Source organism: Prionailurus viverrinus, chromosome B3 (genome assembly GCF_022837055.1).
Source record: "Prionailurus viverrinus isolate Anna chromosome B3, UM_Priviv_1.0, whole genome shotgun sequence".
Taxonomy (NCBI): domain Eukaryota; kingdom Metazoa; phylum Chordata; class Mammalia; order Carnivora; family Felidae; genus Prionailurus; species Prionailurus viverrinus.
The window spans coordinates 98380997-98403275 of NC_062566.1; the positions used below are offsets into that span (position 1 = coordinate 98380997).

At 42.1% G+C, this 22279-nt stretch overlaps 1 protein-coding gene across 2 annotated transcripts in view; it reads right to left on the reverse strand.

The window, feature by feature from the left end:
- Positions 1-22279, reverse strand: part of ATG14 (autophagy related 14) — an 80679-nt gene that overhangs the window by 38536 nt on the left and 19864 nt on the right. The window contains exons 5-10 of one of the 2 annotated variants that reach the window (XR_007152954.1): positions 20134-20371; positions 16331-16560; positions 14530-14647; positions 13059-13149; positions 12896-12981; positions 5577-5907 (exon numbers count right to left, since the gene is read on the reverse strand). Coding sequence is in view for 1 of the 2 variants with exons in the window: in XM_047862528.1 (XP_047718484.1) it covers positions 5601-5907; positions 12896-12981; positions 13059-13149; positions 14530-14647; positions 16331-16560; positions 20134-20371 (1070 nt within the window). In the remaining variant the exon portion in view is untranslated. Of the gene's footprint in view, positions 1-2941; positions 5908-12895; positions 12982-13058; positions 13150-14529; positions 14648-16330; positions 16561-20133; positions 20372-22279 lie in introns of those variants that run through there. The other variant, XM_047862528.1, reaches the window with a different exon arrangement.

Sequence of the window (22279 nt, forward strand, 5' to 3'; positions counted from 1 at the left end):
GCATTCTTTTCCACGGCCAGGAGTCTGGGCCTAAGACCCCTCAGTTCCAGTCTATACTCAAAAGATTCTTCATTGCACAGGGTCTCAACAGGAAACTGAGGGCACGTCCAAAATGAGTGAATTTGAGGAGGATTTATTATAAGGGTATGTATGTGGGGCAAGTCTTCCCCAGTATTTTTCAGGCTCAGGGCAAGAATACAATATAGGACCCTTCTGCAGCCCCTCTCTGCACCCCTATCTTATGTTTTTGCATATTGATTCCATGTTGAAATATTTTGGATATCTTGAATATAAAAATTGTACCTATTTTTACCATTTTAATGAGACTAACAATTTAAACTTATAAATACAGGTTACATTATTTCCACTGGACAGTGCTGATTCTGATTGAGTGGTGCTCAAGATCCTGCATTTTTAAAATACAGACATAACACACAGACTCATTTATTATAATCCCATTAAAAATTTATTGGAGTATAGTTGACATATAGTGTTCTATTAGTTTCAGGTGTGCAACACAGTGACTCAGCAATTCTGTACATTACTCAGTGCTCATCACAGGTAAGTGTAGACACCACCTGTCACATACAATGTTATTACAATATCATTGACTATATTCCCTATGCTGTACTTTTCCATCTGTGTGACTTGTAAGCTCTAAGCCCAATGTAGGGCTTGAACTCATGACCCCCAAGGTCAAGAGTTGCATGCTCTACTGAGCCAGCCAGGCATGCCCCGTGACTTATAACGGAAAGTTTGTACCTCTTAATCCACCTTCACCTGTCTCACCCATCCCCCCATCCTCTTCCCCTCTGTCAATTACCAGCTTTCTGTACTTATGAGTCTGTTCACTTTTTTTAGATTCCACATAGAAGTGAAATCATGGTATTTGTCTTTCTCTGAATTATTCCATGTAACAGTCTCTACATCTATGTTGTCACACAAGATCTTGTTTCTTTTTTTGTGGTTAATATTCCATTGTGCATGTATACACATCTTTATCCATTCTTCTATCCATGGACACTTAGATTGCTTCCATATCTTGGCTATTACAAATAATGCTGCCGTAAACAGGGGTGCATATCTTTTTGAATTAGTGTTGTTTCTTTGGGTAAATAGCCAGTAGTGGAAATACTGTATTATGTGGTACTTATTTTTTGAGGAAACTCTCCACTGTTTTCGAGTGGTTATACCAATTTACATTCCTACCAACAGTGCTCCAGGGTTCCCTTTTCTTCACATCCTCACCAGTATTTACTTGTCTGATATTAACCATTTTGGTGTGAGGTGGTATCTCATTGTGGTTTTGATTAGCATTTCCCTGATGATTAGTGACGTTGAGCTCCTTTTCATGTCTGTTGGCCCTATGTGTTCTTCAGAAAAATGTCTATTCAGGTCAGGATGTGGATTGGGGGTTTTTTGGTGTGAACTGCATAAAGTTTATATATTTTGGATAGTAACCCTTACTGGATACTTCATTTGCAAATATCCTCTCGAATTCAGTAGCTTGCCTGTATGTTTGTTAATGGTTTCCTTTGCTGTGCAAAAGCTTTATTTTGGGGTAGTCCCAAGAATTCATATTTGGCTGAGGACACATATCCATAAATATGTTGCTAAAGCTGAAGTCCAAGAGATTACAGCCTGTTTTCTTTTAGGAGTTTTATGCTTTCAAGTCTTACATGTAGGTCTTTAATCCATTCTTAGTTTTTTTGGTATATGGTATAAGAAAGTGTTCCAGTTTTCCCACCACCATTTAAGAGACTGTCTTTTCTTCATCATGTATTTTTGCCTCCGTTATAGTATGTAGCTTAACCATATAAATATGGGTCTATTTCTGGGCTCTCTACTCTGGTTTCATGGATCTATGTGTCTGTTTTTGTGCCAGTTCCATAGTGTGGCTACTACAGCATCGTAGTATATCTTGAAACCTGGGTTTGTGATACCTCCAGCTTTGTTCTTTCTCAAGACTGCTTTCGCTATTCAAGGTCTTTTGTGGTTCCATACAAATTCTAGGATTATTTGTTGTATTTCTTTTTTTCAGGGCATTTTCTCACCAGATCCTTGGAATGGGATGCTGGTGGTGGCTTTCTCTCATTGAGCATCTCATAGCTGAAGTTCAGGTGACCTGCCCAAAGCCCAGTTTCAAATTCCTGGTACATCTTGTTGATGTAACTTTTAATGACCACCCAACTACTAAGGATAAAGTTATCCTTAGTGCTTCCTATCTGCTTTGCCCTGATTCCACATCAGTCATGATGGAGCTCTGGGGCTGGGCACCTCCGAGCAGTATACACTAGATAGGAGGAGCATGTTTGGAAGTGTTACTAGGAGGCGGAAGGGCACTGGCACTGAAGCGCGTGCCCTGTTTGGGACCCTTCTGTCTCCTTGCCCATTTTCCTCCTGCTACCTGGTAGCTTTCTGCAGGTGAAACAATAGGGCGAACCACGCAGCAGTTCCCCAGTAATCACTCTTCTCCAGGATCTAACCTGAAAGGGGGTGGGGGAAAAGGGGAAGAGTGATTCTTCAAAACTATCTGCATTTTCTCTCAACTCAACAGATCGCCTCCAACCTCTGACATTTCTCTTTCCTGTCCTGAAGAAAGTCTGGGCAGGTTCCATATGGGCACCCTGTAGGCCCCCGTGCATTCCTTCCCACAGAGCTGCTGCTGTGCTACATACACCATACATCTTTCCAGAAAGTATGCAAGTGGTAAGCAACTAGTTTTTCCCAGCTTACTAAAGATAGACGGTTACTGTTAATACCACCATAAGCTCTAATTTTTAAGATTACCAGGCCTTTTTCATTACCTAGCAAAAAATTCTAAAAAGATTACCCTATAATTTGTATGAAGTATTTCAGTTAAATTTCATTCTTGCTACCCTTGATGTATCAATAGAAACGAGCAATCAAGAGCTTGAAAAAGACATACATATTAGCAAAGTACTGTTAAAAGATTTATTGCAATAATACAATAAAAGTTTAGAAAACATTTGTTATGACTCAAACTGGTTTGGAAGTCACAGAGTAATGGGAAATTCCTGCAACATGACACCACAAGGAGATTCTCAGACACTGTAGTTCTTTTAAAAACAGCATGCTCCTGAATGCTCTTTACCAAATTATCGAAACACGAATCCTTAAATGAATCCTGTCCAACAACACCCAATGTTGACACACTGTTTTTCCCCTTAACTTAAAGATGTGCAAAACTTCTCTTAGTTATATTCCATTACAAAAGAAAAAAGTAACAGACCGTTTTAAGCAGCCTATTTGGTGCCTGTAGGTTTTTATTAGTATTACCTTGTTTTGACAAATCATTTTATATGGAAAACATGACCAAGTTCTATGGCTTTTGTTTAAAAAAAAAAATACCAGCTTCAATTTTTAAAAAGCTGTTTACATATGGTTCTGGCACCTACATGAAAGATTTTAATGAGCAGCAAAGAGAGTAGGAAAAAACAGTGGTTGAAATGTATATTTAAGAATATTTACAGGGTGGATCCAGTGCAAAATAATGAAAACCAAAATATCTCAGCAGTGTAAGCCAGTATGTTGGTGTTCGAAACCACTAAAGGGTTTGATCATTTAACCCTAAATAAAGTGCCTCTAGTTGATATAAACAACAAAATATACCCTACCAATCCCTAATTTCCCATATTCTTGTAAGTTCTGTTGAATTACTCTAGATATGAGTTCTGACCTCTGGATTCTATTCTTTAGCTCAATCTCCCATTCATAGTTTCGTAAGAGGCTTGAGCAAAACCATGACTGCATCTTTTAGCTGCAGTCCCGTCTCTATCCCCAAGCCCCAAATGCGTCTTCCAAAACTGGAGACTAAGCTCTTCTTTTTGAGGGTGTGAAATGCCTAGACAACCCTCATTTCATGGGATTTTAAGTTCATTTGATATTTGTTCAAGTCTGTCGTACCCGTTCTCTGAATTTCAGACCTGCGTGGTACAATGCCAGCTCAGCAATCATGAAGCTGAGCACTTAAAACAGACACCTGCTATTGAGAACCCACACGTTTCCTCCCTAAGTGGAAAATCCAGAGAGTCTGGGAACCTGTGACTCCTGGATAGAAATAAACACCCTTCTTCTGCAACTCTACCAAACACTAAATATACCAACAGCAAAAGCTATATAGCACCTCGGATTTGGAGGCAAAGTATCAACTATGATAATTACAAGAAGAAAAGAAGCTAGGGCAAATCTCTGAATGATTTATCTGAGGTACTGTCATGCTAATCACAATAACAAGATATGGTAATAATGCCTGTTAGGAATTTTTCATAGGATTTCTTTTTGTAGTTGTTACATAGGATTTTTTTTGCAATTATTAAAAATAAAAAACTACTTACATATTTGTACATAATGCCTCTACAATTTTCTTATAAGATTGTCACTAAGAGAATGACAAGACAGACACATTAGCTGAAAATGATCTCCTGGTGAGGAAAAATTCTGTCAGAGCCTTCCCCACGATAGAGAATAGTATCAGCTATAGCGATTTGCTCTGCATTTCTGAGTGAAGACAGTGTCCCTAGAGCAACAAAGACCTCTAAGAAAACAAGCAGGATGGTTTTCTCTTGGAAAACCTGCCACCTACTGAATCCCTTAGAAAGAAATTGGGACACCAGAAGAATGACCAGAGGCCATTTAATTAAGTGGCTTTTAACCTGTGCCCAGGCAGGCATTTCACTTACATAAGGGAACAACCTTAATAACTTATTTTTCACTCAGAAGAAAAGTTCAGTTTCAAAATGCACATAGTGTAGATGGTAGGAATTCAATAATCTGAGAATGAACTTAATTCCCTTCAGAATGTAAGAAAATAGTTTTTAAATCTCCAGGCCATCACTGCAGCTGGGAATTCTTCTGTTCATGGATGTAGGTCCAAAAATAAAAAAGACCTTCATTTCTTTGGTGTGTGGGGATAAAGAAAAACAGGAATGTCTGACAAGCTACGACAGCAGCAGCATGAATGAGATAATTTTCAAACTACCCCTCCCCTCCCCCAAAACACCACCCCCCGCTTCCAAACAAACAAAAATCCTTGACCTAAAAACCAAACATGACCAAATCCTAAAGAAATCAAGTATTTCAAATTGCCTGCTGGTTCTCTGTACAAAAAAATGATGGCATAAGAACAAACGCATATGAAACAGTTTGTATCTTGCAAGTCCTGATCATCAAGAATCACTTCCTTGTGATTCTGCCTCTAAAATGTGAAGTGTTCAGGAATAGTCTCCGCATCACAAGGACCAATGTGTCAACCTGCATCCGTGGGTCCTGTGTCCTGTGACTGAAGGGAGCCCAAGTGAATTTTCTGCTTCAACAGAACACACACACTGGTCTTTCTTCCACCAACACTGGTCTGGGCAGAAGGACCTCTGACCCTGCTGTTCTACTATAAGCATGTGGGTCACTCCCATCGGCCATGTGATAAACAGAAATGCTCGTCTCCCTGCTTTACCCAAAACACAATGGTTTAACCTCTTTCTGTTCCAGGCACTATTTTAACTGAATACATAAACTTTACTAGAACATAGTGGAAGAACAACTATCTTGATGCAAACCTGGCATGTTTTGGTCCGGGTGCGTTAGCGGTGTCCAGTGTAAGCCTTAAACCAGGAGGTCACCGAGGCTGCGGCGGAGGAGATCATCCCACCGGCACTGCTGCTCGCGATGGGCGGGGACACCTGGCTGCTCTGGCTCTGGGAGCCTTCCACAGGCTGGGAAGGGATATCGCAAAACCGGGGACTCGGCAAGTTCTCCCAGTCTGTGCCCAAGTCGGTTTCCTCGTCACTGACGCGCTCGTCGCCACTCTCATCTGACTCCCCAGCAACGCCGGGGTCCACAAACTCCATGGACTCCTCGAGGTCCGCTCGCACTTCAAAGGGTCCCGACCTGTGCACACACAGTGAAGGAGTCTTTAAGACAACCAGCATTGTTGGGGCGCCTGGGTGGTTTGGCCGGTAAGTGTCCAAACTCTGGATTTCGGCTCGGGTCATGATCTCACAGTTTGTGGGATCAAGCCCCAAGTCGGGCTCTGCATGGACCATGGAGCCTGCTTGGGATTCTCTCCCTCTCTGCCCCTCTCCCACTGGCGCTCTGTCTCAAAACTAAACGTCAAAAAAAAAAAAAAAAAAAAAAGACAACCAGCATTGTGACAACACATGACATAAGGCCTGACAGGATAGGAGGTCCAGAACCACCACTCCACCTGTTTCCCAAGTCTGCACTGTGCTCACTGTTGGTCTATAATTGAGTTTTTCTTTACCTAAATAACTGCCATCCAAGTAATGAACAAAACCACAATACCACACTTTTCCTCAACTCTACCTACTTGATTTGTGAAGATCCTGGATGGGAAAAACCCAACCACTGAGACTAACCATGCTGGTCCAAAGTACAATTCCCTGTTTTATACTACTGTATCATCTATGCATTTTAATGAGACAATTCTGACAAAAACAGTCACTTGATATATACTCTGGTATATTAGTTGGTGGAACAAGAAATAAACGTAAAGGAAAAAACCGTACAGATGTTCTCTGCCTTATGGAAGCCTCCAATTACTGTGTTCCTATGACTCAAAAGAACTAAATGGTACGGCTGTATGCATGTTAGCAATGCTCCCTTGGATGGGTGTCATCAGCAGGCTCCTGAACACATTTTAAGATATCCCATAATTTTCAAGGGACACATTTATAACAGAATGAGATAGAACTATTTAGATTGTATTCATCTGGAATAGTGCCTACTTCTGCACTATATTCTAGGAGAAAACTATTCCCCAGAGGTCCCTAATGATGTCGTCATCTCCACATCTAATAACCTTCTCAGGACTCACCCTCTGACAGCTCCTCAGCACCACGGTGGAACTGTGTCAGCAAACCCCACCCAGCTCTGCTGCTGCTTTCCCCTGCCCCTTTCAAGTGTCGGTCAGCTCCTGCCTCAGAAGAGCCATTTCCTTCTTTGGCTGGGGGGTGGGGGGGGTGGGGGGGGGTGGCACAGTCACCCACCCACTTCTCTTCCATGCGGCCATCCACGGGGTGGGGCCAAGTCCCTCCAGCGGCCTCTCTCTCCACCCCCAAGATAAGGACACATGCCTCAGTTCATTTACCAGTTTCAGTGATATTTATGTTGGGGAAAATGACAGGGGCTAGCAAAAATAACAGAAATGAGAAATACCCTAGAGTACGGCCTGCCATTTTGGCCTATGGCCCAAAATTCTTTACAGCCTTTGTGAAAAAGCGCAGCGCTGGCCTCCAGTGCACCTCACTACACCCGCACCTTCCAAATCACTTGCTCCAGGGTCAGGTAGCCTTTGCTCCTCCAAGACAACCCTGCTTCCCAGCTGAAACACAGCAAGAGTAACAGCTAACATTTCTGTTCCAGGCACTGTTTTTAGGGCTTTATACAAATACTAAGTTGAAAGATGCACCACAGGGTTTCCCTTTGGTCTCCTGGGAGCAATTTACATTTCAAAAAGCCCCTCAGACCAGGGGCTCCCAAGTTTACCAGGAGAAGGGTAATTTTGCAAGGGGTGAAGGCAGCAGGAACTGGGAGACTCTCCTCACAACCCTTCTACCTCCCCCTGCAGCTTGATTCTCAAATCAACAACTACTGAAACCAGCATCTTAGCAGAGTATCCCTTTCCTGTTTCCTTAAAAGATTCTCCTTACCTTTCGTTTTCTTTGTTTTTTTTGATACCTCTCCTCCTAGCCTCACCGCCTGCTAGAGCTCTCCATCCGAGGGCTCCCAGGTTCATCTCAGGTATCTGAGCCAGTTGACCAGTCTCAAAACAAGCCAGGCGGGCCTCCTCCCTCATATCACCAAATAAGTCCCCTTCCAATCCTTACCATGTCCCTCCAGCTCAGGTCCTTACTTCACTACTGCCTCCTCCTCGCCAGCGTCTGCCTCCAGTCAGTCCCACCGGCCTCAGCTTGCCAGAGAGCCACCTCTCTCTTCTCATGGCGGCTGCCTACTAAAACTGTTCACAACTTAAGTATCTTAGCTGGGTTACCCCCTTTCCTAAACACAGAGCTCTCTCATTCTGTCCTGTTGAGCTCTGTAGTCCAGGGGCCTCAGCACCGGGCGCCATTTCAAGCCTTCCTTTCTGCTAGCTCAGAGACACAGCCTGCTTTCTGTCCCTCTTCGATGCCACCTTATCCAACTGGTGGGAGACTGCCACAGTCCCCAGACCCCCCTCCTAAAGGGTTTTCCCAGGGGACAGGCAGAAGTGATACAAGGGGAGGTGTGTGTGTGTGTGGGGGGGGGGGAGGTGATACTTCTTCCAGGCAGAGCTCCCCTGGAAACCACTTGGGTACTTCTCTGCTTGGAATCTCACAGGGCAGAGTCTACTTGGCATGGATGGGTGCTCATTTAAGTACTTCAACTGAAAAAGCAGTCAATGATTCCCAAAGCGGCCAGTTGGAACAATTTTTGTTGCCCAGCATACCCTGAGCCACACACGTTACACAAAATTAGCAAAAGAATTAAGTCTCTTATGCTTAATGTCTTTGGAGAATAAAGATTACTAATTTTTTCATGATGCTGGAGGGAATTATTCTTACCAATTAAGGCAACAAAATGATCTTTTTGGTTTTTTTAAAGTCTCTTTTGCAAACTATCTTATTTCAAAAATATTACCTGACAGAATATATAACTTCAAGAATAAACTCTGTGCACTTTGGACGATAATGATGTGTTAAGGTAAGCGCCATCATGATAAAGATTGAATGAGATAAGAAAAATCAATAGATATTAAATCCTGGGGAAAATTCTAATGAGCAGGGTAACTGCATGGTCTGTCTCTCCACGGACTACTCAGCTGCAAGAAAAGACAAATACAGGAATTCTGCAGTGGAGAAGGTAAAAAGCATCCTGAGTGGGTGATCAAATTAACATCACCAATGAGGGAACAGGAGGCCACTGTGGCCTCCAGAGTGTCCAGGAAACACTCCTGCCCAGGCAGTGTTCCAGCCTAGAATGCACAGAATTCCTAGAGTCTCAATACAGGAAAACATCAAATTCAGAACCAAAGTTCTATTAAAACAAAGGGAAAAATGTTAATGTTGTAAAAGACAAAGTAGGCTATGAGCACGTTCCAGATTTAAAGAAGGTTAAAGAAACACAGCAACTAAGTCCAACACCAGACTCTAGACTGGATCCTGTACTAGAGGGGACAGTACAATAAAGGACATTAATCTAGTCCACAGACAAAATGGGCAGATGGGCGGTAGATTAAAATATTCTATCAATGTGAAATTTGCTAATGTTGGTAACTGTACTATGGTCAAGCAGGAAAATATCCCTATTTTTAGGAGATATATGAAGAAGTATTTAGGAGTCAAGAGCCATGAGGTATACATAACCTATCCTCATAGCGTTCAGGAAAAAAAAAAGTGTGTGTATTTTTAGAGAGATCGCACAAATGATAAAGCAAGCAGGGTAGAACAGTAACAAAGGTGAGTCTGGGTAAAGGGTATTTGTACTACTATTATTTTTTGCAATTTTGAATATATTTGCAAGTTTGTATTTCAAAAAAAAAAAAGTTTATGTTGGATTCTGGATGGGATCCTCAGTTCAGTTGATCTCAATGGAAACAGAAAATCCCACCCAAGTTCCAGTAACAATCTCTCCAAAGCCTTGATTGTGGCTGAGGCAGGTGTGAAAGAGGACTTTTGAAGCTCTAGTTCCTCCTGGCTCAAAGACCACAGACTCGAATGTCACGAGCCTGGCTATGTACACAGACTTCCGTCAGACAGAGCCCCCTGGTGCTAACTGGAGCACTGACTCAAGGGTGAGTCCACAGAAAGCTTCAGACCCTCCAAAGAAATCTGCCCCCAGTAGAAGAGTGCCTGTTTTTCTGAACCACCACCAATACTGAGTAGCATCAGTCCTTTCCATTTTTCCAAACTGATGGGTGAAAACTGGAAAGCTGTTTTGAATTACACTTCTTTATTCTCAGTTGATGAGGCTGAAGATTTTTTTCATTTGAATATGGACCAGTTGCATTTTTTGTGTGTGAACTGCCTATATCAATCCATTGTCTACTTTTTATTAGGTTTGCCTTTCTTTTACAGATTTGAAGGGGTTTTTTTGAAAGATTTCTTCAAGTAGTCTAGATTTGAATCCCTTGTCTGCTATATAGATTCCAAAGGGTATCTGTTGCTTGTCTTTTTGGCTTTGTGTATGGTATCTGGTATTCTACCAGAGGCATTTAGAGGTTTGACATAGTAAAATATGTAACTCTTTTCCTTCCTTCATGGCTTTTGGACTTTGTGGCTTGTGTGGGAATTCCCTCCCTGCCCTGTGATTATAAAACACTGTCTTTTCTCCTAGTTATTTTCTAGGTTTTTTGTTTTTGTTTTTTTAAAATAAAATAAGGTCTTTGTTTCATCTGGGTGGAATGTGGTATGAATTCGACTTTCTCCCTGTATGAATACCCAACTAAGCTCACCATTGTTGAGCTATTATTATCTGATGCAGCACGCTACCCCTATCACCTATTCTCTGCATATACAGGGTTTGCTTCTGGACTCTATTCTCGTCTCACGCTCCACCTACTTGCATGCTAACAGCACCTTGTTTTCATTACCTTTATATGCTGCGTTAAAAGGGGCCAAGCTCATCCTTTACTATTCTTTTTCACAATTTCCTTGCAGACTGTGCTTCTAGTTCAACTTCAGAATTAGCCTGTCAAAGTTCCAATAAACATCTGTTGAAATTCTGATCAGGTTTCCTTTTGGGGAGAAGTAGCATTTTTATAATACTCAGCCTTCCTATTTCTAGACAATCCTAAGGGTCTTCACTGCCTCAGGCATTCTTTCATTCAGTCCCACACCTCATACAGTGCCTGGCAAACATTCAAGAAATGTGTGTTGCATAATTTTAAGTTTTTTATTCCCTTCATATAGGTTTGCATATATTTTGTAAAGGTTATTCCTATACATAGTTTTTGTTGCTACAATAAAAGGAATCTTGTTTTTCATTTTTTCATTGTATCCTCTGACTAGTTGCTGGCGTATAAGAAAGCAGCAGCTCTTTGTATGGTGGCCTTGAATCCGGTCACCATTCTGAAGTATCATTTCTAATAGTTTTAGTTCTCCTAAGTGTCCAGTTCAGTAATCATATCCTCTACAATAATGTCAATTTAGTTTCTTCCCAATATAAACATAGCTTACTTCTCTGTAAAAATGTTTTGCCTCACCTAGGCCCCAGAGCAACGTTAACATAGCAGTGATAACAGGCATCCTTGTTTATTCCCAACTGGAGGGGAATTCTTTTATCAAACATCTATATAAGTAAAATGTCATCATAGCCTTTTCTGTAGGTTTATGGTAGATATCTATAGATATTTGTTTATAATTCATTTTTAATTTGCAAGTAGTTTTAACTATTAATAGGAACTGAATTTTATTCACTGCTTTTGTGGCATCTATCAAGCTGACCTCACATGTTTTTTCTTCTTTAATCCGTTAATGTGATGTAGTAGTATATACTGGTTAAAAAGCAGGAGTGTCTACTACTTTCTGGAGTCAGATGGGTGCTGGGACCCTGGCTCCACTACTTTCATGCCTCTGTGACCATGGGCATGAATTACTTGACCGTGCTAAGCTTCAGTTTCCACCCGCTCTGTAAAATAGGAGTAATAATCCCACTTGTGATTTAAGGCATGTCAGGCAGTTGGCCCAGTGTCAATAAATATTGGCTCAATAAATATTTGTTCTTATTATAAAGGATCAATATCCTAATGTTGAACCCTTTACAAATAAGGTAGAGAGAATGGCAAGCAAACTCACAGAAATCAGCCAATAAAACTGGAGAGGATTTCTAACAGGTTTGTGTGGCTCGTGAACCAATAGATGGAACGTAAGGTGAGGGGCATGAACTCCCCTATAAAACGGCACAAAATTCTGGTGTGTGTGCTATTTCCTGGAGAGAGTACATAGCTTTTTCCAAAGAGTTCTATGTCTTAGGAAAGTTACTGTTTTAGGTGGGGGGAGATACACAAGCCAGTGGTTAAGGGCAGATCACCACAAAAGTTCAGTGCAACATGGAGGAAGCCAGACATCCTGGCCAGTGGAGCGGGTACCCCTTGAGCCTTGGTTCCAGTGTCAAAGCAAATGAACATGGGAAAGGGCCTCCCCAAAATAACTTTCCCACCTTCTGTTTTTCTTTGTTCTCCTTCAAAAGTGCCAATACCTTAACCAAGTCAGATCTGCAGAAATGTGGAGACCATCAAGAGCAAGGGAAGAAGTGCTCAGAGAGGGCCGCTTGGATGATACCAAAGAAAAGCCTCATCTGTGTCCTGCTTTTATGGGCTGAGAGACTAGAAAGAGCCCACTGACTAGTCCTGGTTGGTGTTTTTTGTTACTGACACCTGTTTTTAAGCTAATAGATTTTAAACTACTTCACTCCATAAACTTCTAACAAGTTTTACATCCAACAAATGGTGGCCAGATCAAGAAAAAGAAAATTGGGAAGAATGGTGGGAGGAGCGAGCGGGCATGAAAGCAAATGCACAGGAAATGGGGTAGACCCCTCCACGGGGCTGGGAAGAAACTGACGTGGATTCAAAGAAAGGGCTTTTGGTCTTCAAGGACAGCACCAGGAGGCCCCGCTCCAGAAACAGTTGGGTTCTTCCCTTTTGTTTTAGGTGTTAAAAATGTTGGATATTAATTTTCTGAGAAATGATTTTTTAAGGACCATAAAGACGCAAACAGGATTAGCCTCTGGTTTCCTCCTGTGCGGGACTGGATTATTTTTATCCTTTTTGGAGACTCTGGGGGTGGGGGACAGGCCCCTGTACTCTGCTGACACATACAACTCTCCTTAGAAGTATTCACAACACCACCATTTAGAAAAAAGCAAACACCCTTCTTACCTGCCCAGGTGTTCAGAGTTCGGACTAACCAGGTACATGAGATTCCTGAGAGTATGCAGTGGTTGTAACTGATCTAAATTTACATGCTAGAAAAAGCAAAAAATTGATTAATATTTTCAACCATGTATCAAATTAAAAATTAGCTCACAGTGTATTTCCATACCTGAGAAAAGCAGAGATAAAGAATATTTGCATTCAGTTTCTTCACTGCTCGAGTAAATTTCTGTCTGCTGAGATTTTCCCCACAAAATTCACTGGAAAACAAACACACAATTCATAAAGTTTTTTTTTTTTTTTTTTGAGGAAATTCTGTTAAAATATCTATTTTGAGGAGTATATTTTACCCCACAGTTCAGTACAAAACTGAATTTCCTTTGCCTTTTTATAAGCTATACTAATCAGAAACTTTCTAAAAATGAACTACTGCCCTCATGAGCAATTTCACCGCCATCTATAAAAATTACAAATGCATACACCCTCTAACCAAGCAATTCTGCTTCTGAAAAATTTCTGAACAGTAATGAAATGACAAATGTACAAGATTATTCCATGAAGTATAAATAGGGGACTGGTAAGATCCTGGCACATTTACATGGAGAAGCCTCTGCTGTCTACTCCATGCAGAAGGACAGCCGAAGGCTCACAACGGCCCTCCGAGGCCCACCAGATGTGAACCTCCATCTTCGCTCTCCGCAGGGCTTTCTCTTCGCCCGCAGCCTCTCCCTCGGGGACCCCCACGGCTTGCTCCCCTCCTCCCTCAGGGTCACAGGTGATCACACACCTGCCCGCTCACGCACAAGCATTTCCCTACCTCCCCACTCCCACTCTTTCACCCTGCTTGAACGTGCTCCACAGTATTTATTACCATCTGACACACACACCCCTTATTTATCATTCATCCCTCTGTTAGAATAAAGTGCCACTCGGGCAGGGATTCTGTTTTCATCACCACTGTACCCGCTAAGTGCCCAGAACAAGGCTCAAATATTTACTAAACACTCAAAAAGCAAGGTGCAAAACACCTTAGTATAGTATAATACCTTTTGTTTAAAAGAGGAGAGAGATGGTAATACAGATTTACATTGGTTTGAAATGTAAGGATAACTGGACAGGGGTAGGAAGGTCATAGTAGGAACTGAGTAGATTGTAAACCATTACATTTGTTTTTTTTAAGATTTTATTTTTAAGTTGTCTCTACACCCAACATGGGGCTCGAACTCACAACCCTGAGATCAAGAATCACATGCTCCTTTGACTGAGCCAGCCAGGCACCTCTAACTTTTTTTTTTTTTTTTTTTAATTTTAAACCATATTTTTTTCTTTCACAAAGTTGAAAAAAAATACCTAAGTGTCACAATTTACCCAGTTCTACCACATGAGCATACCCTCTGGATATCCTGGGTTTTCTTTCAATTATTTTTCTAAGTGGGAGAATTCTCTGTGGTCTTTTTAAAGAGTTCATGTGCAATTATAAGATACTGAAGCAAACTTGCACGTTAGGCTTTTGAAATTAATCTCAGTTTTTCACAGTTAGTAATACTTAAATTCCTGTTTTTGGTTTAGTTAGAATAAGAAGACAACAGGAACACAAGAGATCTAAGATAAGGATGACGTCGCCACCTTTAATTACTTGCCTGTTGCACAGCTTTTTGGGAAGATTTATGTCAAGTATATGAGACAAAATGTTGACCAGCTGAGTCGCATAGCACAACGCAGCGCTGATCGTGTAAGCGGGGTTACTGTGCTCCATGTCTGAGTAGAAAAACAACCATACACAAACAACTTTAATTTCAACAAAAAATACCAATGAACCTAGGTTTCATGATTTGTAATTTAATCATTATGCTGTTGATGGTTATGTTTTGATCCTTACTTACAAAAGGTTCATGGCCAGACATTAATGTTTCATCATTTATGGTTTTGTGCTGAGTAGAATGTAACCTAAGCATATGGGCCTAAGCAGGCACAACATAAATGAAATTAAAGTCTGAACTGCTTGGACCTGAGGAGGTATTATTTATCAAAGCAGTCAGTTAATGCTCAACTTAAGTGTCACCTTCTCGGAGAGGCCTCCCCTGACTGCCCTCCCCTGACTGCCCTATGGAAAAGCAGTCCCTTCCTGTGTAGCCCCACCCCACAAATGGTGCTGGATCTGTCCAGGACACACACTCAGTAAGATGCCTTTGATCAGTGCTTGCTTCCTGTCCATCTACCCACAGAAAGGCAAAGGGCTACACCCGTCTTGGTGACATCGCCTTTGTGTCACCAGCACCCAGCACTGTGCGTGACAGAAAGCACATACTCACTATACATTTGCTAAATGACTAAATGAACAATCTTCTTTCCACCAAAGAAACCTATAGGGGTTTTTAAGGGTTTTTCTATTAGGGTATTTCTATCTCCATGTAGGCCTGCTAAAAACAAGTTCTTTACAAAGAAACTCTAAAAACGGGATTCACAACACACTAAATATACTAACTAGTGAAGTCTTCTATATAAATAGAGCAATATCGTCCCCTAAAAGGTGAAATATCTAAAAAATATTTCAATCCATCCACTGACTGGATATAAAACGTGGTATAGCCACATTACATACAATAGAATACTATTCAGTTATAAAAAGAATGAAATGCTAATACATGCTACAATATGGATGAACCTTGAAAACATCATCCTATGTAAAAAAATTGAGACACAAAAGGCCACACATATATGAGCCTATTTTTATGAAATATTCAAAACAGACACATCTATAGAGACAGAAAACAAAACTACAGATCTTCCTTGACTTATGATGGGGCTGTGCCTTGATACACCCATAACTTAGCCTGGCCTGCTTTACATAGGTCCAGAACACTTCCATTAGCCTACAGCTCGGCAAAATCATCTACCACAAAGCCTGTTTATAATAAAGTGTTGACTATCTCATGCTACGTAATGAATACCATACAGAAAGGGAAACACCGAACAGTCATCAGTGCGTCTACCAGCTGTTGACCCTCGTGACTGCGTGGCTGCCTGGAAGCTATGGCCACCAGTGCCCAGCATCACGGGAGGGTATGTACCACATCTCGCTAGCCCAGGAAAAGATCAAAATTCAAAGCGTGGTTTCTACTGAATGTGTATGGCTTTTATACCACCATAACATCAAAAAATCCTAAGGTGAACCACTGTAAGTTAGGATCATCTGTAGGGGTTGCCAAGGGCTGGGAAGAGAGGGGACGGGGGAGACAGTTTCATGCCCCGGAGTTTCCATTTGGGGTGATAAAAGTGCTCTGGAACTAAACAGAGGTGGTAACTGCACAATACTGTGAACGTACTAATGTCCCTGACTTTTTTACACTTTAAAACTGTTAATCTTGTTAGGTCAATTCTAGCTCAATTAAAAAAATACATATACTTATAAAAGTTTTCAGAGACTATTTTGTTTCTCACCAGGCCCCTGTGTGGTTTTCTTCTCTTCTACCCAATTGTAGTAGGCAGAGTAGTCCCCGTTGTTGGGAAGGCTAATCCAAGGCCCTGTAATGCTAATGCTGGTGTCCCCGTTGTGATCATCACAGACCCATCTCCCGGAGAGGTAAGTCGTCCTCCGGGCTTCGGCAAGCTTGCTCACAGTGCTGGAGGTCATGGCACTGTCACTCTCTGAGGACACATCTGCAGGATCTCTAAAAATCAGAACATGCATACAGATTTCAAGGGACTAGGTTTTAAAGAGCATGCAAGATACTTGCCTCGTACACAGAACGATGGAAGATGCACACACAAGGAAGCGAAGTGGGACATACAGAGGTAAGTCATTCTATCAGAGATGAAGCTCAAAGCAGCTGTGGCACAGAAGCCCCCAGCAGGGTGGCAAAGATGCCACCCAAAGCCAGGGCCTCAAGTATCAAGGCCTCAAACGATTTGGTCTCAAGACCCCTTCGCATGCTTACAATTTTTTGAGGACCCCAAAGAGCTTTTGTGTATGTGGGTTAAACTACGGATATTTACTTGTATTAGAAATCAGAAAAGATTTAAATTATTAATTCATTTGGAAATAATAAGCCTATTACAAGTTAACATAGTATTTTTTGTGTTTTTTTTAAATTTTTTAATATTTATTTTTTGAGAGAGATAAGAGTACAAATGACGTAGGTGCAAAGAGAGAGGGAGACACAGAATCTGAAGCAGGCTCCAGGCTCTGAGCTCCTGCACAGAGCTCGACGCGGGGCTCGAACCCACAGACCGTGAGATCATGACCTGAGCCGAAGTCGGACGCTCAACCGACTGAGCCACCCAGGTGCCCCTATCATAGTCTATTTTTAAGGGAAAAAAAAAAAAAAAAAAAAAAATCTGTACTTTTCCAAACAAGAAAATTAGTGAAGAGTGACACTGTCTGCTGACGGGCTGAAACACACAGCACAGCACAGTGCTGCTGGTCAGGACTTCTGGAAATCTCTTGAACACCCAGATCTTGCATATGTTCTGTCAAGTGAGAATAGGGTCCCGTGAAAAAACCAACTAGTTCCACTTGCAACTCACTCAAGTGCTTTTTCTTAAGCCAATCGTGGCACTTCAGTAAGGAGCAAAAGAGCTTCTGCATACTTCCCATTTCATCATGTGGTTTATTAAAAAGATGAGTACAAAAGGGTCAAGACTTAATAAAATTTATAAAAATAATAATTTCTACTGCTTCATCAAGAACATTCTTGATGGGAAACACTTTTTCAAAACTTGCGAGTACATGGTGGAATACAATGACTAGTAACACAGCTGGTTATCCCTGCCTAGACATCTGTTAAGGCACCAGAGTTTTTACCCACGATGGCTTCCGAGCCACTAGTGCAAATGTCAACACAGTGAAAAAGGAACAGTGTTACTATTATAAAAATACTTCTGACTGCACGGACGCCCTGAGAGGTCCACAGACGACCCTTTGAGAATGGCCGGCCTGAAGAGAAGAACAGAATGACAGATCCAAGCAGCCCCAGATGCACCATGGTAGAAGAACACAGTGTGTCTGGGGAGGGGAGATGATCAGTGTGGTTGTGTGTAGGATTCACGAGGGAAGTGCCAGGAGATGGTGCTAGAAAAGTAGGTGGGAAACTGGCAGACTGGGAAGAGTCTTCCGTACTGCTCTAAGTTTAGGTTCTGTTCTCTTAGCCAGTGGCTCTCAATCCTTTCTCCTTCTGCCACAGTGCACCTGCAAAGTAACTCCTCCTGGCTGGCACGGGGAAGACTGGGCATGAGGGCACCACTGCCAGTTCTAAGCTGTACCTCTACTTCTTTCTTCCACTTAAGGAAGTTTGAGAAATGTGAATGAACAAGAGATCTTATTATAGGAATAATTTCAAAACTATCCGCCTAAAAAAAGTCATAGCATATAATAATACACACTATTACACAAGACTTAAGCAGCACAGGTACAGAGGAGAAAGTTTTTCTCCATGTTTTCTCTTTTGCAACTTTGTATGCCATTGTCCGTCTTCTTAGTCTCCTAAAATCTGAGACAGTGTCTTAAGACAGTGTCTCTGTTGGGGCGCCTGGGTGGCTCAGTCGGTTAAGCATCCAACTTTGGCTCAGGTCATGATCTCAGAGTTCGTGGGTTCGAACCCCGTGTCGGTCTTTGTGCTGACAGCTCAGAGCCTGGAGCCTGCTTCGATTCTGTGTCTGCCCCTCACCTGCTCACACTCTGTCTCTCAAAAATAAACAAACATAAAAAAAAAAAAAAAAAAAAGGCAGTGTCTCTGTTTATTGTAATGTGTTTTAACAATGATATCTTCGCCTACCAGAATCTAATTTTTTTTATTTTTGAGAGAGAGACAGAGTGTGAGTGGGGGAGAGGCAGAGAGAGGGAGACACAGAATCTGAATCCAGGCTGAGCTGTCAGCACAGACCCTGATGAGGGGCTCAAACCCACAAACCATGAGATCATGACCTGAGCCAAAGTCAGACACTCAACTGACTGAGCCACCCAGTCACCCCTATCAGAATCTAATTTAGCATCGGGACACCTGGCTGGCTCAGTCGGAAGAGCATAGGACTCTTGATCCTGGGGTTGTGAGTTTGAGACCCATGTTGGGCATAGAGATTACTAAAAAAATAAACTTAAAAAAAAAAAAAAAGAATCTAGCATAACATTTCTGTTTTTTCAGCTTTTTCCTCCCCAAAGACCTGATCACCTGTTTTTATTTGTTTTTTTAATGTTTGAGAGAGCAAGCGAGCAAGTGAGCCCACATATGCGTGTTGGGGTGGGGGGAGGGAGGCAGAGAGAGAGGGAGACAGATAATTCAACTCAAACTCACAAATGTGACATCATGACCTGAGCCGAAGTCGGACACTTAACTGAGCCACCCAAGCACCCCTGCCGCTGTGCTCGAGGTTTCTAGACAACCCAAATTCTAGACCCAAAAGGCTACCTTAGAGTCTATTTCTGAACTTTCTGTTCTGCTCTATTTTGAATCTGCCTTTTTGTTTTCATATTTAACAACTATTACTAATGAAAAATTACTTGGTAAGAGTCAGAGAGCAGGTTTTCAAGTCAGAAGCAACAACCAGACCTTTAGGCTTTTAGGAAGTTAACTCTGCAAGAGCTAAAAGGATACAGTAAAGTAGAGCAAAAAATAGTAATAGTCCTAACTAGCAACAGTCCACGGACGGTCCAGGGAAGGGTGCTGGGAAGTGAGGGCAACTGAAAGGGAGAGGAAAATCCTCAACTTGAAGAGCCTGATGGTTAGTGAGAAAGCAAATGAAACTCCTCAGTGGCAATTTTCAAACCTCATCATCATCTGGGGAAGGTTAAAAATAAATAAATAAAAGTAATGGGAGATGGACTGGGAGGCTGAAGTTGTATCCTCTGGAACCTGTATTTTTCAAACATTCCTGGGTGACTCTAATGAACATCCAGGTGGGGAACTACTGTCTTGTCCATCCAGTGATTCCAGAGGGTCTCCGTGCACTACAGCCTAAGACTAAACTTAGCATCCAATGCTTAACCGTGGTGGCTAGTTACCAGGAAAAGGCTCGGATCAGTCAACAAGCAAGTGCCCCACTTTTTTGAGGGCCACCGCCCTTCACCTTGGCTCCCTCCCCAATTTCGTGCAGCGTGTACTGTTTGCTGAAGCAGATAAGACTTCAGTTTCATTACCAGGAAAGCCAATGACCCTAGAATGAACCCAATAAATGAGGTGCTGACATATTTGAAAAATACTTGATCTTTGGAACCTGATCTATTCCTAGAGTCAAAAGACTCACCGTACCTCACACTAGTCTTTACTTCCTCGATTGGAAAAATGACAGAGGTGAGCTCTAATATATGAGATCGCCGAAGATTTGCCAGACGCTCGTAATGACTCCTTAAGTCGATGGTTTTTTTTTCTACCAGGTCACCCAGTTTGCGGTTGTGCCTCTGAATCTTCTCCTTTTTCTCTTGGTGCCGCTGTGCTCGAGTATAAAGCTTCTGATTCTTTTCCTTGGTTTTAAGAAGGCCTTCGGAATCTAAAATAAATAAATCACATGCAACAATTATCACTACAAATAGTTCCTGGGCAGTGCAGAACCCACCACACAAGCCTAAGCGTCTTCCTGCAGTTTAACTGAAAGCAAAAGCTCATTCAGGTTAACTAGATAAAGCTAAATGGAAACTGAGAGTTCAGCTTAAGTAGATTTTACACATAAATCAATGTGGACCACCACTAAAAGGACTCTGGGTCTCCATCTGTAGTCATCATTTGCAAGAACCACTCAACAGCTATCAAGTTTAATCTCAGACCAGGCAGTACCTGACTTATGGTAAGCACTGAAGAATAACCACATTGGGCAGAAAAGGTATCTAGTGCAAGTTTGAAAAACTTATTGGCCATCTGATTTTCCTGTCCAGCAAGCAGCTATTCTATGCCACATTTGAAGCTCCGCAGAGACAACAAAAGCCCAGCCACACAACCAAGAAAGGAGACAGATGCTCATCCTGTCTGATGTGTGTCCTTTTCACGGAGCTCCTTTAGGTTTGGGATTAAGACCTGCTAGAGTGTTAGGTTGTGACTAAACTTCTCTAAAGTGGCAAAAACAAGTTGTAAAATCTCAGAAAGACGCCTAGAAACAATGTAGGAGGTCAGACACGTTCAAAATCAAGCTCATCATTTTCCCACAAAAGCCTCATCTTGATACCTAGGTTCTCTACTTAATGATTACACTTGACCCGCCCACTGCCCAAGTCAGTCCCCTGCTGGTCAATTCCATGAGCTGATCACTCCATGACAGTTCTTTAGATCTAGGGCTTTCTTTTCATTCCCACTGTTACAGTCTTATTAACTCTCACCCAAACCCCATCTCCAGCTTGGCTCCACTCCATGCTGTCACTGGCTCAGTCTTCTTCAACTGTAACCAGTGCCTGGCAGGTCTCCACTGCCAAACACAGACCGACCTCCCTGGACTTGAGGCCACCCCCACACCGGCACATACCCCACTGTTCCCTTCTGCACACCCTTCATTCAAGCCTCATTCAATTACTAGACACTCCAGACCTTTTCCACAAAGTGACACTATTTTTTAATTAGAGAGAGGGAGAGAGGGAGAGATCGCAAACAGGGGAGATGGGCAAAGGGTGAGAGACAGAGAGACAGGGAAACAGAGAGAAAGAGAGAGAGAGCGAGAGCGAGAGAAAGAATCCCAAACAGGCTCCACACTCAGTGCAGAGCCTGACACCGGGCTCAATCCTACAACCCTGGGGTCATGATCTGAGCCAAAATCAAGAGTTGGATGCTCAACCGAGCCACCCAGGCTCTCCAAAGTGGAACTATTTAAATGCACACATGCATGGATACAGAACCAGTCATCATTCCCTTTATGAGGTCTCACTCCTATCCTGTTCAGATCAATGTCTCTCTAGGAATGCTATTAGCTTCTATTCCTCAAATGTCCAAATTTTTCTCATTCATTGAGGCCCCCCTCCATAAATGCTCCACAGACCTCTTGCTCTTCAGAGGCCTATGGCACTGTGGGTACGTCACCTATGGCACACGGCTTAGTTCCTTATACCAGATCCAACCAAAGCTTTGCTGTCCTCTGACTAAAATATAAGCATCCAATATGTGTTTCACACGTCCTCTGACTGAGGCCCACTGAACCTAAGTATTTCACTGTAGCCATAAAGTTTCTTGCAGTTTTACTTCTCCTTGGGTGCACATTCTCTTTACCATTCTTGCTCAATGTGGATGTTCTAATGTTTAAGTCTTTCTGGTTCCATCACACTTATTTTCCAGCAAGCTCATTCATTTTCATGATCTCTACTGAGTTCTCTGCCAAGTGCTCAACTGAATGTTTGGCCATATGGTGGTCAGACGTTTTAAAAACAGTTTAGAACTTAATACCAAGATCCTCCACAGGTGGCAGGAAATCATCAGTCAC